This window comes from Miscanthus floridulus, chromosome 17 (assembly GCF_019320115.1).
Source record: "Miscanthus floridulus cultivar M001 chromosome 17, ASM1932011v1, whole genome shotgun sequence".
Classification (NCBI taxonomy): domain Eukaryota; kingdom Viridiplantae; phylum Streptophyta; class Magnoliopsida; order Poales; family Poaceae; genus Miscanthus; species Miscanthus floridulus.
The window spans coordinates 99979366-99994744 of record NC_089596.1 but is presented as its reverse complement, the minus strand read 5'-3'; the positions used below and the strand labels follow the sequence as shown (position 1 = coordinate 99994744).

The window sequence follows — 15379 nt, the reverse complement described above, 5'->3', positions numbered from 1 at the left end:
TGTATATGTATATAAATACATAATCCACCTCAATAAATCACTAGGTGCAAATACTACATAGATTTCCTTTCTTTAAATCTGGCAATTATATCCTGGAAATAACCCATTTTCAGTTATGCTCATCAATAATCGTCACAGAGATATTTTTTAAGATATTGATAAATCTTTAACAAACTAGAACCATAAAAGGCACACTACAACTAAAAGAAAACAGGATAAATGATCTAAATCTCATTATCCTAGTACAATTTGAAAACAGTTTAGGTGGTGGTGCATATATTAGAGGTAACATGATTGATCCTGATATATTGATAGTTCAAACAATACAAGAAAATTACAACATTGTGTTTGTAATTATCTCATAGATCATTGCCAAACATATAGAAAAGCACAAGGTGGGCATACATGCCTGGCCCTTTTATTGGAACCTTGCTCAAGTGAAATGAATTGATTAACTACCTGAAGTGATGCACTGCAAAGGAAAAACTGCTGCTTCAGCCTTAGAAGCTTTCCTTCTTCTGTAGCATCACCGGGATAAAGAATGGCACATATCTGCAATGTGATACTCAAAGACATAAGTCTCTTTTCTAGATAGAACTAGTACCATGAAGGAATAATGTTTCAGCATGCAATATCATCAGTCAATAAAAATATTCCAGTAAGTAAAGGCATCGCTCTTTATTTAGTCTTTGGAAATTAATCTTATGAATAGCCGATAGTTTCACTCTAGAATGAAATATCACCTGTTGGGCTCTAGCATGAAGTTGGGCAGCTGACTCATATTGACCATCATTGAATTGAAATAAGTTGAAATCTTCAGCAGTAGCTTTTGCTTCCCAAAGACGAAGGCTGATTGCATTTTTTTGTCTTGTATCCAGGGATTGGCACATCATATGCTAAAGCCTTCAGGACTTCTCCTCCGACCCATTTCCGACTATCACACCATAAAGAAAGCAATCATATGATGAGTTACATCAAGGCCCTCAAATAACCACCCATAACATGAAATAAATAACAAAAGAAAAAAAAGTCAGGGAGAAGGATCTACGAAGATCTAGGTAAGTTAAATGTAATGGATTTATCATTGAAGTATAAGCAAATCCGCCAAACCCAAACTTAGTTTGTGGTTCAGACATTTAAAATTCATATTAGCGAAGCTTTTGGATTACACAAAAAATAAGGCATCCACATTACACCTCATAGTTGCAGTTTTTTAGTTCTGGAAGCTTGACGGTAAAAAAGAGATAAATGAATATTTCTTAGAACTAGGAGTTTAGAATGGTTCAACCAAGCTAACGAAGGAATGTGATTCTCTTTTTTATCTAGACTAGAAAGTATGAGAAGCCTTAAAAACTTCAAATTTAACTAAATGCAGCAAAAATGAATTTCGTCAAACAAAAAATGTGTTGTTCATATTATACTCACGAGCCATCAGGCAAAATCTCAACATGGCCGAAAAATCTGACAGGGAACACCACATCATGCCTGGGAATCACCCAGGGGCTGAATTTCTGAAGGAAAAAAAGGAGAACTTGTTATAGAGGTCTAGAAAAAAATATCAACAGAATTATATGTGCATTTTTGGTTCATACATCAAGCCAATCTTCTGCAATTTCTTCCTGGTCCTCCTTGGCAATGTGTTGTTTGAACAGTCCAATACAAAAGTTCCATAGAGTGGGGGAAAGTTTGGTGCAATATGCAATAACATCTAGCATCTACAGTTGAGAACACATGCCGTTTACAAGCCTACAGATTCAATAATTGAAATATACTGAAACTAAATGAAAAATAAATGAAAAGGATCATCCAAATAAATTATCTATACTGCATGTTTTAGTCCTCACCTGATTTAGCATCCACTTGAAGCCAATAGCTGCAGTGCACTCATTCTTGGAAGCACTACTGTTCCAATCCAAATTGTACACTTTATCCAAGGTATTTATTATAGAGGAAATGTTACTTCTCCTTTCTTTTCTAGAGAAAATTTCACCATTGGAGCTAACATTCATGTGGCTGTTAAGAAGGTTTCAAACCAGCCACTTCCAGATCGCTGTGATGATATAATTGCAAAGAATTGGACAGCATTGCACTTGCACTCCTCCCTAGAAATTAAAATTATATTAGGCATTAAACAAACCAGATTGCTCAATCTTGCTTCAGGGCAAATCTCACCTGCTGTAAGTTATCGGTTGAAGATAATGCACAAATTGAACCTCAGAAGGAGGAACTGTGGACTTATTACATGGTTGCTCCCCAACCTCAATCTTGACGATTCTTGACAAGCCATCACTCCCTAGTTGCTTCATACACATTGAGCAAATAGATATCCCGCATAACATAGTCATAGCAAAGACAACCATTCTCAACGGGAGTGGTGATTTTTTTAGGGACTTCAAGTCAAATGCATTCTGCAAACAGATTCCAAGCAGTACAAAACCAATCAGAAGGTGCACAATGCATGCCCTTTTTTGAGGTAAGATCTGTCATTTTGTAACCTTGTGCTACAAAGTAACAAACCTTACAGCAAAATAACACAAACAAGAATATTTCTATGTTGGAACCAGGTGAGTTGAGAAGCATCCATTTGGCTACATCTATATAATAAATAAACAAATAAAACTTCAAGATCTATCTGGTCCTTCTTCCCAAACCCAGTTGTGTCCCCCAGGGGAGTTAAAATGGGCACGTACTATTCAAATCAGCTACGAGCCTTTACCAACATGGAAGATACGGCAAGGGATGAAAAGGGCCTTTTCTGTGAAGTACATTCTCAGATTCTATCTCCGAACTGCCTTATACTAATGAATCTATCCCAACGAGGAGTATGACAGCTTTCGTTCTCATTCTCATCAAGGAAGAAAAAAAACTGGTGGCTGAAAATGCTGGAAGTACTAATAAAGAGAGAAACAAATGCAAGCCGAGATGCATATTACAGCCGGAAGATGCAGTCATCATCAATACGACACATCTGAGGTGACACGAGCATAATAAACCGACTAAATCAAGTGGATTCCTATTCTGCAACTCATACTGCACCCGGAAATGGAACAGGGGAACAATAGATTCCTCCTTACTTCACCCGCGATAAAAAAGGATTGAACCAAAAACAACGGGATTGTATGTAACCAAAAACAGAACTTAATAACAATCTTCAGTTTTGAAACAGAGAACGAAAACGGCTCCGAACTTGGAACTAGCAGACACATAAAAGGGGGAAACAGAAACAGGAAACGATTAAAATCAAGAGCTTGTCTATCTAACACCAGGTAACACATGAATTTCCCCCCCATAGATACTGTTCATCTTCGTCCTCTCTTCTCTTCCTCCTTGACACAAATCACAAATCACAAGTAACAAATCACAAATCACAATAAACAAATCACAATTGTAGAAACAATTTTTTTTCTATGTAAGGACAAAGAAAAAAAAAATTGGTGTGGGTTGACAAAAATCACAATAAACAAAGGAAGGGTTAGCATAAATCACAAGAAACATTTTTTATATGAAAGGACAAGGACAAAAATGTGCTTTGTGTTGGCACAAATCACAATAAACAAAGAAAAAGTTTGGGGGACTAGGGTTGGGGTTATTGAAAGTCCTACAATGAAAAGAACTACAATTGCATATACTAAGAACTACAATTACAGTACCCAGTAGCCGCAATTTACATTGTTGATGATTGCAAACGATACTTTTATCCCAACCACAACGAGGCAAACTGTTGGCCTGTGACACAGGTCAAAAAAATTAACTCAATGTATATTTTCCCCTCTAGAGCCTCGGCACTACAGTAGATGAATAAGCTTCTACTGTCATAAACATTAGCAAGCCCCTCTGCTCCTTTTCATTCGAATTAACTATTAATTTCAAGTAAAGAAAATCTTCCCATTGGTCACCAATTTGCCCAATCGGACAAACACATGGATGGAAAAATCAATTTCACGATCCAAGTGCTAACCAGGAATTCACTTCTATTGCAGCTCTTAAATTCATCTACTCTGACAAACTGACAGCACCGACCAAAGGACAACCTAGATCTAACTCCTTGAACAGGTCAAAGTCATTAGTAATTACCTACGAAATCGGGCTAGCACAAACTACCTCTTCCTTTGTTTCTACCAGCCGTGCTAGTTCTAGAGACTGCTCGACAGCAGCTCCGACGAGCTATTTACGCTGACCAAACAGCAGGGACATGAGTCTCAGGAGTGCAGGGAAAACAAAGGATAGAAGAGTAGCTATGGAGGAGTCCGACTACTACGGAGACACCATTTGCAGTAGGAGACGCCTAAACCTAAGCCTAAGCATCAGCATACACAACACAGGAGCAAAAATCATATCAACAGAAACTGGATCTGCAACATCTAATCGAAAACTGAATCCAAAAACTCACCGGCGAGAGAAATCGACAACGGAGAAGACTCGAGCTCAGACTCTGCTTCCGGGTCCACATCAGACTCCACCTCCGCCTCCGGCTACACCTCGGCCTCGGCCTTGGCCTCAACGTCCGCCTCCGCCTCCACAAACCAGATGAACACAAAATGAACCAAAACGTCTGTCTCCACCGGCGAGAAAGCCAATCTCCGCCGGAGCACACAAACCTAGGGTTTCGTCGAGCAGAGGAGCACAAGCTCCCCAGCGGGAGGAGGCGTTGAGGAGCCCGCACGGAGGATGGGGGAGAGAGAGGAGGCCACCGAGCCCCTCCCGTGCCGGCAAGGCGCCCGCAAGGGCGTCGTCGCCTGGCAGCAGCCGCCACCTCGCGCCCACCGCCGCCTCAGGAGGGAAGGGGAGAGAGAGGGATGAAGGGGAGGGAGAAACGGAGGTGAGAGGTACGTGAGGGAAGACGAAGGAGGAGGACGAGGAGGGTGGCCGTAGCCGCCGCGCCGGTCCTCGCCGCCCTGTCCACGTCGAGATGGAGAGGGAGAGAGAGACCGATAGAGAGGGAGAGAGGGGAGACGCACAGAGACGGGGAGCGGCGAGGTCGCCTCTCCTACCAGGAGAGCGTCGGAGGGAGGGGTGGAGCGGCGAGGTCAGGAGAGCGTCGACAATGGGGAAATGGGAGAAATCGTGCAGGCGCGACTCTAAAAAATTAAACAGCGACGCCAATGGCCAGACCCCATATGACAGAGACACAGAACAACCAACATAGATCCGGCGTTCCATTCTTCATCCTACGGATAGAATATCCATGTGCCAACGAAGCAAGAAACACACATGTGTTATATAGCATTCCTGTAGAAGAACTGTTGAAAGTGAAAAGACAGAAATATTTTTTATATAAATGACTTTCTAAATGATGATTTAGAGAGTAGGCTTTATAAAGAATAATAGAGATGCTGTGTCTATAACTAAAAGTTGTAGCGAGAACAAGATTGGTGTTCCACTTGCTGCCAGAAAAATCGCCCCAGGGGAGTAATAAAAATAACGAAAGAGCAAAATTTTCGTCTCCTACCCCGAGGAGACGAAACTGAAGCAAACTCTCAACTAGCAAAATTTTGAGGGAACTCAACTACGGAAGAGACAATTATAACTAACTGAAGCAAACTCTCAAGAGCGGAACAAAACTGTAATCGGGCGAGCAAGCAAACGGACGATCGTATCGCTAGGCGATCACGTCAGCTCCCCTGCTCCCCGACCATGTCGTCTCTGTTGCTTTCGCCGGCGCTGCTCGCCGGCGCCGCCGGCGGCAGCACGGTCGTCCCGCTGCTCCCGCCGGCGCCGTTGCTGCCGCTGCCGCTGCTGCCTATGTACAACTTGATCGCCGCCGCGAGCACCGCGGTGAAGTTGGGGTCGGACGCGATCACGGCCGCCGCGCTGACGGTGTCGCCCGCCGCGTCCGCCTGCGCGGCGGGGGCCTTGGAGGAGGGGTCGTACAGCTTCTGCCCGAACAGCTGCGTCGTCAGCGGCATTGGACGGCCCGCGGCGTCAGCGAGCGTGGCCTGGAGCTGGGAGGGCTCCGTCCCCGTAGCCCGCGCCTGAGCCGGCGCCGGCGGCTGCTGCTGCGCGAACGTGGAGGCGGAGGCGGCGCCAGGGGGAGGCTGCGTGAGGTCCAGAGTCACGGTGGGGAACGGCGCCGACGCCGAGATGGTGGCGACGTTGGAGGAGCACGGTAGCACGGCGCGCGCCAGGAAGTTGGACCCGGCCATCAGGCTGCCGCCGTCCGCGCTCGGCATCGACCCGGACAGCAGCATGGATGCCGCCGCCGCCGTCGTCGACGCCATCGGCATCGCCGCCGGCGGCAGCGGGTGGTTGTGGTGCCCCTCGTACGTCGTGATCACCACCGTCGTGTCCTCGGCGCATCTCTGGACCTGCCATCACACACCACACATGCATGATGAACAACGTGCCGAACCCAAAATGTTCAGACGACTCCACCGACCACTACTGCCAACTCGTGGCTCGATCGACCCATCGTTCAGCAGCACAGCATACCTGCTTGCGGACCGGGCAGCCGGCGGCCATGGTGCAGCGGTAGTACGCGCGGGGGCACGGGTTGCCCTTGGCCATCTTCTGCCCGTACTTCCTCCATTGGCACCCATCATTGATCTGCGTACCATGAAGAAGAACAAACATTTCAGCAACAACTCAGTAGCAGTCCACAGTCAGAACTCAGAAGCGCAGCCTAGCCTACCATGGGTGCCTCGGAGCGGGCCCGGACGGAGACGCGGGCCTTGCGCATGGTGGCGGCCTCGGGGACGGGCTCGGGGCCCTTGGCGGGGAGGAACTTATGCACCTTGTTGGAGAGCCAGCCCTTATGCGCCGCCAGGTGGTGCGGCTCATCCGCCCGGCTGCTGCTACCCATCTCGTGGGCGAGGTTCTGCTGCTGGTGGCCGTGCTCGAACGCCGGCAGCGGCATCATGTCCTTGCTGCTGACCATGAGCCCGTTGCCAGGGCAGTAGTCCAAGGGCTGCGGCGGTGGCGGCGGCGGTTCCTCGTTGCTGGTCGACCCCGAGCTGTCGCCGCCGCCACCGCGCACTGCATCGGAGCCCATGGAGCGCAGCGGGTCGTCGGGGGCGGTGCCGATGCTGCTGATGAACTGCCGCGGGAGCAGGTGGCCGCCGCCGCTCCCCTCCTGGTCCTTCGTCTCCGGGTCAACGTTCATCAGCTGGTGGTGACATGAACATGATACGATCGCAGCAAGTCACAACACAACAGTCTCGGTCAGACGACGTTGCCTCGCTTATATTAGCTACTCCATGGATGGATGCATGCATGGATCGACGTCCGTCCGTCCTTTCGAGGATCTCGTAAGTTATTAACTACCTATCGATGCATGTGTTTGGTGTGGCTGTGGTTTACCTCATGGGCTGGAGCTCCGCGAAACTGAAGAGCTCGATGGTTATTGGTCCTTTGCTGCTGCTGCATCAGTGTAGTGTAGACCGGCATCTGCATCTGGAGGGCGTTGAACTTAATGGTCAGCCTGCTGAAAAAGTCCTTAAGCTGCTTGTTCTCTTCGTTGAGCTGCTTGTTCTCTTCGTTCATGCGCCCAAGCTTGGATTTTACCAGTGCCAGCTGGTCATATAAAATACACATTTATTTAGTACTAATACTAATGTAATAACAAGAGAGACTAAGCAAAAGGAATCATTTTTTGTTTGTTTCTCTCTATCTACTTGTATCTACAGTGTCTGTCTGGTAGTGGACTAGTCGTAGCTATATCCACATGGGAGACCAGTTAAGGTTTGACTAAACTTGCATGCAGAATTAATTGGCGCATCTGATGAAATCGAGTTTAATTTCCAACAACAGGCAGTGAGTGATGGTATGTATTCACAGTCAAGTAGAAACTAGGCAAATGCATGGATCACGGCTCGTTGGTGATTTATTTCCCTCACCTCAGCTTTGGTCTCCCTGTGATCGACGTTGTTGTCGGAGGAGACGCCGTCGTCAACGGTGGACTCCTCGCTCCTGATGCTGCTCTTCCTCCCGCCGACGTGGTGCAGACCCATCTGAAAACCGAGCCGCCGCGCGCGTCAAGCAGAAAAGTAGAAAACCGCCGATCCGACAGACTAGGGGATCGGATGGAAGGGGGAAACGCAAAAGCAATTTGAATCGATTCGCGAGCAAAGCGGGGTTACTACGTTGATGGTGAGGTCGTCTTCCTTGATGCCGTGGTCGTCCGACGGCACAAAGGCGGCGAAGGCGGCGAAGGCGTCTTTCCTCTCCTTCTTGAAGAAGTCCATCTCGCCCGCCGCCACCCGACGGGGCAGGTGGTCCGCCTCCGCGTCGCCGTACTCGTACCCCAGCGCGGCGGCCGGGAGGAACGCAGCCGGCGCCCTGGGCGTCTCCCTCTCGGCGCCGTTCATCCTGCGCTTTCCCAGGTAGGAGGACTCCATGATGACGTAACGACGACGACGACGACGGGCGAGGGAGGTGGGGGTGGACGGAGACGGAGGGAGATCGGTGGAGAGGAGGAACGGGGACGGCAGCGCGGGGGCGTATAAGAAGGGGGGGGCGCACACGTGGCGAGGCCTGGCCCTGGGCTCACCGATCTGAGTCCATCTTTATAGGCAGTGCTGGTGACCATTGACCAGGGGGCGCCTCACCTGGGCAGGGCAGGGCGGACTGGGCGACTGCGGAGGGGAGAGGAGGATGGCAATGCATTTGCATGCAGCCGCGCGTCAATGCGTGCGCGCGGTCGCCTCGGGCCCCAGTCGCGCACGCACGCCGTACCGCCGCGTACGCACTCGCGAGGTCCGGACGTCCCCACCATGGGGAATGACTGACTAGGAGGGAGAAAAGGGTGGTGGTCACGTCGGGGACGGGCGGTGGTCAGGTCAGCTCCTGATCCGAGGAAATGGTCAGGTTAGCTGCGTGACTGCCATTTACTGGCTCCTGGGCTGCATGGACTAGCGACCAGCGCGTGCGACCGTGCGTCGTCGCGCGCTGCCGTTTCTGGGATCGGGACCATATAGTTTCAGCCCTGTTTAGTTGCTACCTAATTTCCAAAAAATTACTATAGTATCTGTCATATCGAATGTTTACGGCTCATGTATGGAGCATTAAATGTAGATGAAAAGAAAAACTAATTGCACAGTTTGGTGGGAAATTGCGAGACGAACGTTTTAAGCCTAATTAGTCAATGTTTGGACACTATTTGCCAAATAAAAACGAAGGTGCTACAGTAGACCCAAAATCCAAATTTCGCGAACCAAACAAGGGCTCAGTTCAGGTATTGACTGAGCAAATGCGCAGCTGTACCGCCAGTCACACGGACCATCGGTTTTGACTTTTCTTAAAAAAAAAACAAAATCTCATCTCAATGCTTTTCCATGGGATATGTCGTTTGGTTCTAAGGTCTGCAGCCCAAGTGCCCGAAATCTGACGCCGGCAGCACACGCAATGTTAGACAAGGTTGCCGGAGTTTAAACTAAACAGATCCTTTGTACATTTATTTTGTGCACGTCTTTTTTGAACGAACAAGCACCCATACATCATTTTTATTAATATAACATTGCAGGAAAACACACAAGTAGATAGCCCTCAGAGGACACCTAAAGAAACACAAAATTGAGATACAAGATAACAAACTATATGCATAAAAGGAAACTAAGGGCTCACAATCGAGACGGTCAAAAACTTTGCACGAGCTGAGCCCAAGTCCCCGCCTCTTCTTTGATCTTTTGGACAAGGTCTAGCGCCAACGACTCTTTCCGCTAAAATGTGCATGAAGTCCTCTCTTTCCAAATCTCTCATATAGTCCCATTTACTAGAAACAAGAGGGAGCGGAGACTCTTCGCTCGGGCAAAGACCCAACGGTCATCCACCAACCTTTGACGGAGGCGGAAGAGGGGTAACCGCGGCTCAAGTTAAGGCAGGGATAACCAGATGGCAAGATGTCCCTCGAATAACGACATTCCATAAGGATGCGGTGCGTCGTTTCCGAGACAATGCTAACAAAGGGGTCAAGAAGCGTTTTTTTTGGCCAACCACAAACCTCTAGTTGATTCATCGTCCAAACACGATCACGTATGATAAGCCAGGAAAAATGTCCTCACAACAAAAAGGATAGGAGAGTGTGTGATTAGCTATCGTTGCATCACTTCGGTAATTCGGTCATAATAACATGCCATCTAGGACAAGATTAACTTTAAATACTATAAATATCAATAACTTGTAAATTATTTACTCTGAGAACTCGAAAGATATATATATGTATAATTATATAGTAAAATAATTACAAAATCTCATGAATTCAAACAGTTGCAACAGCACAATCTAGAAAAGACATTAGTGACCAAAAGATATGCATCAAAAACCATGCAAAATCATGTCTCAACTTCTTTTTATAAGAGAGTACCATGCTATTTTGAGAAGTATTGGCTTGAGATTGACTTAAGCTGGAGCATGTTTTTGCGGTGGCTAACACGACTATTGTACTTCATAGAGGACATTACTGAGCGTGCTATTTTGAGGAGGAAGTATTGGCTTGAGATTGACTTAAGCTCGAGCATTGTTTTTGCGGTGGCTAACTGTAGGATCTCTGGTTAGCCTAAAGGGGGTGAATAGGTCTGTCAAAACAAACACTCAAACTTTTATCAAATTCAACCTACGGCACTGCCGCTCTGACCACGCGGCACTGCCGGACAGCGGCACTGCCGGGCCAGAACAGCGGCCCTGCCGCACCTGCAGACAACTTCGAGTCACAGTTCAAAATCAGTGAATGTAAACTTGAATCAGAGAAATTTCTTACCTTCCTGCAGGTATGAGATTCACAAATCAAGAGCTAAAAGTGGTAGAAAGACAACACACGAATAGATCGACCACAAACCCTAGAAATCACCTCAACAACAATATGAAATGCAAATAATGTAAATCAAGCACAAGGTGACACGATGATTTAACCCGTGGTTCAGCTCGTCATCAAGGCTTGCCTACGTCTACGTTGTTGAGGTTAGCCACTAAGACTTAGGGCTTTGCAACCCTTCCTCGTTCTCAAGTCAAGAGACTCAACTCTTGAGATGAGGGGTGAGTTTACTAGCTTCAAGAGGTGGTTACAAACCTACCGAGGCTGCCATACAAGTTGGCAAGCTCTACGGGCGACGCTCTAGCCGGCTAGGAGCAAAGCTCCAAGAGTAATAAACATAACCGCCGGCCAAAACGTGAACCAAGTGCTCTTTTGAGTTGGGGAATCAAATGATCTGCTCTCTAATCGAGTTTGGGACCTTTTTCTCTCAAGGATTGATGGGGAAATCAAAGAGAAAGCTTGTGAGCTCAAGGTCACCAATGGAGGAGAGAGAAGGGTACTCTTCTGTTCTTGGACGATATGAATGAGTCGGAGAGAAAAGAGAGACGTTGAGGAGGAAAGGAAAAAGTATAAGTACCCCCCAGTCCCAATGGTCACTTAAGTCATCGTAGTGCCGCGCCTCAAGTGCGGCAGTGCCACACTGTGGTAGTGCCTCTCTCCAGGTGTGTCACTGCCGCACCAGGCAAGACAGCAAGGGTAAGAGTGAAGTGTTGGCTGTCTTGGCTGAGTAACTGAGGATGCATGTGTAAGATTAAGCACTTGGTAGCACATGTTAGCTTAAGCATTATGTCCCCCTTTATAGTACGACTTTTCTTATACTCAAATTCAAAATATAAAAGAATTTAAACCTCCTTTGAGTTTGAAGCCATCAACATTTGTAATTGGGGGCTCCTCCGTTTTATGTAACATCCTCGAATATAGATTCCCTGCTTGTCATCTTGATAAATCTCATTAGTTCTCTGATTGTGTGGTTATTATCACCAAAACCCACAATTAGGGCTTGATTGCACTTTCAATCTCCTCGTTTTTTGTGATTGGTGATAACCCAATTAGAGCTTACAAAAGATATGAAATGAATACTAAGATTTTTGAGCCATGGGTGTAGAACCTCCCCCTAAATGTGTGAGTAGAGAATTGAATTCTCAAATTGGCATAAGAAGCCAAGATTCATATTTTAGTGAAAGTGACGGGGCTCCCCCTACATCCATGCTCCTGTAGAGTGCTGCATACTATGTCAGGTATGTAGATGTGATACGAATTATAGTTCATGCACAACAAGTTTTCCTGTAAAAGCTGGGTGCGGTACTGCCGCACTTGCTGTAATAGCACAGATAAGAACAGACACCACACATCATGTAACACATATAAAGATATACATTCTTGCATAATTTTATCACCAGCTACAGCACAGATTAATTCATGTCCATATCCCACACATATAAAGTATTTAGGTAGCATTATTACATAAATAGAGTTTTGAATCGTCTCTCAAACTCTCAACCTAACGAAGTCTACTATAAACAGATAAGAACAGAAAGCTCCAGCTGCAGCAACCTCCTCTCCATGGTATCGAAAAAGTTGTTGACCCCTCTCTAATTTCTCCCCTTTTGGCATAAAGCATCAAAAAGAGAAGAAAAGAAGAAAGACCAACACTCACTCCTAATCTTCTTGGATGGTGTCCCAATCGACATCATCCCCACTAATAGCTCCACTAGCACCTACAACATCCTCCTCACCACCACCATCATTGTCGTCGTCGGAGGAGGAAGAGGACACCACCGCCCTCCCTTGGCGATGGGTGGTAGAAGTGTGACGCTCACGCCTGGTGCTTCTCCTCATGGACTGCAAAGTGGAGCTCAACCTCGTGTGAGGGTCAAGCTCTGTCCGCTTTTGCTCCTCCTCCTCTTCCTCATCAACCTCTGAATCTTTGTCGGAAAGGCTAGGGAGGTTGTCAAACCTCGACGGCGACTGCACTGAAGAAAGAGGTGGCAGCCTTGCACACTCTCTAGCCTCTCGGTTGGCTTCATGGTTTTCCAATTGGTCCTCATATGCGGTCCTCGCTGCATAGGTGCAAGTGGTGAAATGGCCTTTGTCGGGTTCATAAACTCGGGGTCCCTCATGGACCGCCTTCCTAGCAAAGGCTCAACCCGACAGACAATGTTGTGAACCAACGCGCAACTCTTGGGCCGGCCCAAGTACCTAAACGATAGGCCAGAAGGGCCATCCAATTTTCTGACCGGAAGGCCTAGCTGAGGAGGAACGGCGCCCGCTTCTAACTCCGGCCACCTCTTCTGACCGAAAGACCAACCGACTCAAACTGGATGTAGGGCACGTTGCCTGAAAAAGTATAAACCCTGTGTCAATGAGTGCTAGGCCACCTCCGATCACAACGTACGGCAAAACTACAAATATTTACGTGTTGGTCACTTTCTGCACCGACAGTTGGCGTCGTCCGTGTGGAAGACGCTGTACGTTCAACACTTTTTTATCATCGGATGGCCCACTTTTCTGCCACCTTCGCCATGGTGGGCTCAAGCAATATGACTCACTTCGGCTCACTAGAGTTTCCCGCACTCCCACCTGTTGAGATGTGGGTTCCACCCGTGTTTGAGCCGTCCTAGGCCTTCCTCTTCGGAAGCCTAGACTTCATCGCCGACCGACTCGGCGTACTACACCTCCGTGAGGAGGCACTCGTTTCGGCGCCCATCGGAGGGGCTCCCTCCATCGGCTCTGGGACACACAAAAACTTCAACGATGAGGCATCTGAGCTTCATTCCGAGTGAAAGGATCAAGATGCCAAAGAGAGGGGTGAATTGGGCTAATTCTAAATTTCTTTGTAATAATTAAATCCTATGGTTAGCCCAATTAACCTCTTGTGCCTAGAAGGTGTTTCTAATTGTTCTACCGCACAAAAGACTTGCAACCTAAGTTCTAATCCTACTCTAGCATGGCAATTCTATGAATGTAAAGACAAGAATTGAATTGCTCAAAGTCAATGCTCAAAGTAAATAGAGGAGGAACACGGTGATGTTTTGCTGAGGTATCGGAGAGTCGCCACTCCCCACTAGTCCTCATTGGAGCATCCGCATAAGGGTGTTGCTCTCCCTTGATCCGCGCAAGGATCAAGTGCTCTCTACAGGTTGATTCTTTGACACTTCGTCGCGGTGAATCACCCACGACCGCTCACAATGTGAGTTGGGTCATCCACAAGCTCTCTAGATAATCACCAAGCTCCCAATCACCACTAAGCCGTCTAGGTGATGGCGATCACCAAGAGTAACAAGCATAAACTCTCAATTGACCACGACAAGCCTAATGAGAAGGGTGGATGCACACTTTGCTACTCTTGATCTCACTAATGAGGGCTCTCTTTGGGATTCTCAAATCTCAATCACCTCACTAGGACCTTGCTCTTCTTAGCACTCTCTAAGGTGTTTCTTAGCTGTTGGAATGAGCAAAAGTACCCCCACACACGAGTGGAGGTTCTATTTATAACATCGGCTAAAAAATAAACCGTTATGTGCCTCTACAGGGTGACCGGATGCTCCGGTCATGTTGACCGGACGCTCCGATCAGTTCACCCCAAACTCTAGAGTTTACAGTGTGACCAGACACTGGCCAACGTCCGGTCAGCACTGGCCGGACACGTCTGGTCGTGATTTTCCCTCTCTGGAACCTTACTGGAAACGACCGGATGCTGGCTCTCAGCGTCCGGTCACTTGACCTTCCAGCGTCCGGTCGCACCGAACGAAATCACCTTGATCAAATGAACTGATCGAACTCTGCGCCAGCGTCCGGTCAGTATTTGACCCTCCATTCACTTCCAACTCTCGATCATATGTGAATGAAGTTTGCTCTATTGGATCTAAGGACTATGTAGGAGCTACCTAGCGCTAGTTTTAGCAAGTGTGCACCATACCTAACCCACTAGACTCACCTAGGTCAAGCTACCCATCCATACCCCCCTTAATAGTACGACCAAAGGAAAAATAAAGTCCTAAACTACTCTAAGTGTCACTCCAACTCCAATCGACACTTAGAACTAGTCCATCCTTAACCTTATCGTCCATCCTTTGAAAACCGAAATGATTTCCATCGTAGGGGCATGACCATCATTATAGCCCAATCGATCTCCATTACCATGACCTAACTCAATTGCCTCTGTAAAACACACGTTAGTCACAGTAATCATGTATTATCATTAATCATCGAAACCCAACTAGGGACCTAGATGCTTTCAATCTCCCCCTTTTTAGTGATTGATGACAATACTACCTCGAGTATGTGAAAGAGATGAGGTTTTTAACATGCTTGGTTCATATAAGCTTTTAGCAATAAGAACAAAAGAGTTAGTCAAGCTTATATGACCCAAGCCATCATAATGTACTCCAAAGATATGAAATAAGCATGAGTACAAGTAACAAAGCTCATTTGCATCGGAGTAAAAACGTGGAAGCAAATCAAATGAGCATAACACAAGTGATATAACATATAAATAATCCAAAGTAGAGAGCACATATGTCATATATCACAATCACATAGATATCACTATCACATATATAGTTCAATGCATGAAAGTAAACACACGACATGAAAGTAAACACACGATGAATGCATAATAGTGTATCACACATA

At 47.0% G+C, this 15379-nt stretch overlaps 1 protein-coding gene, 1 long non-coding RNA gene and 1 pseudogene across 2 annotated transcripts; all 3 read right to left on the bottom strand.

Annotated features, from left to right (window-relative positions):
• Positions 1-324: 324 nt before the first annotated feature.
• LOC136515051 (uncharacterized) lies at positions 325-1685 on the bottom strand. Its single transcript, XR_010773937.1, has 4 exons — positions 1593-1685; positions 1426-1511; positions 744-934; positions 325-552 (listed from the first exon to the last, which is right to left on the bottom strand). It is a non-coding gene; the product is annotated as an uncharacterized lncRNA (long non-coding RNA).
• Positions 1686-1802: 117 nt separating this feature from the next.
• On the bottom strand, positions 1803-2378 carry LOC136516079 (uncharacterized; annotated as a pseudogene).
• A 2881-nt stretch (positions 2379-5259) lies between these two features.
• LOC136518463 (probable WRKY transcription factor 31) lies at positions 5260-8468 on the bottom strand. Its single transcript, XM_066512123.1, has 6 exons — positions 8079-8468; positions 7833-7946; positions 7297-7509; positions 6629-7102; positions 6430-6543; positions 5260-6305 (listed from the first exon to the last, which is right to left on the bottom strand). Exons 1-6 carry the CDS (start codon positions 8331-8333, stop codon positions 5613-5615), a joined length of 1863 nt encoding a protein of 620 aa, XP_066368220.1. The 5' UTR covers positions 8334-8468; the 3' UTR covers positions 5260-5612.
• Between the last annotated feature and the right edge of the window lie 6911 nt (positions 8469-15379).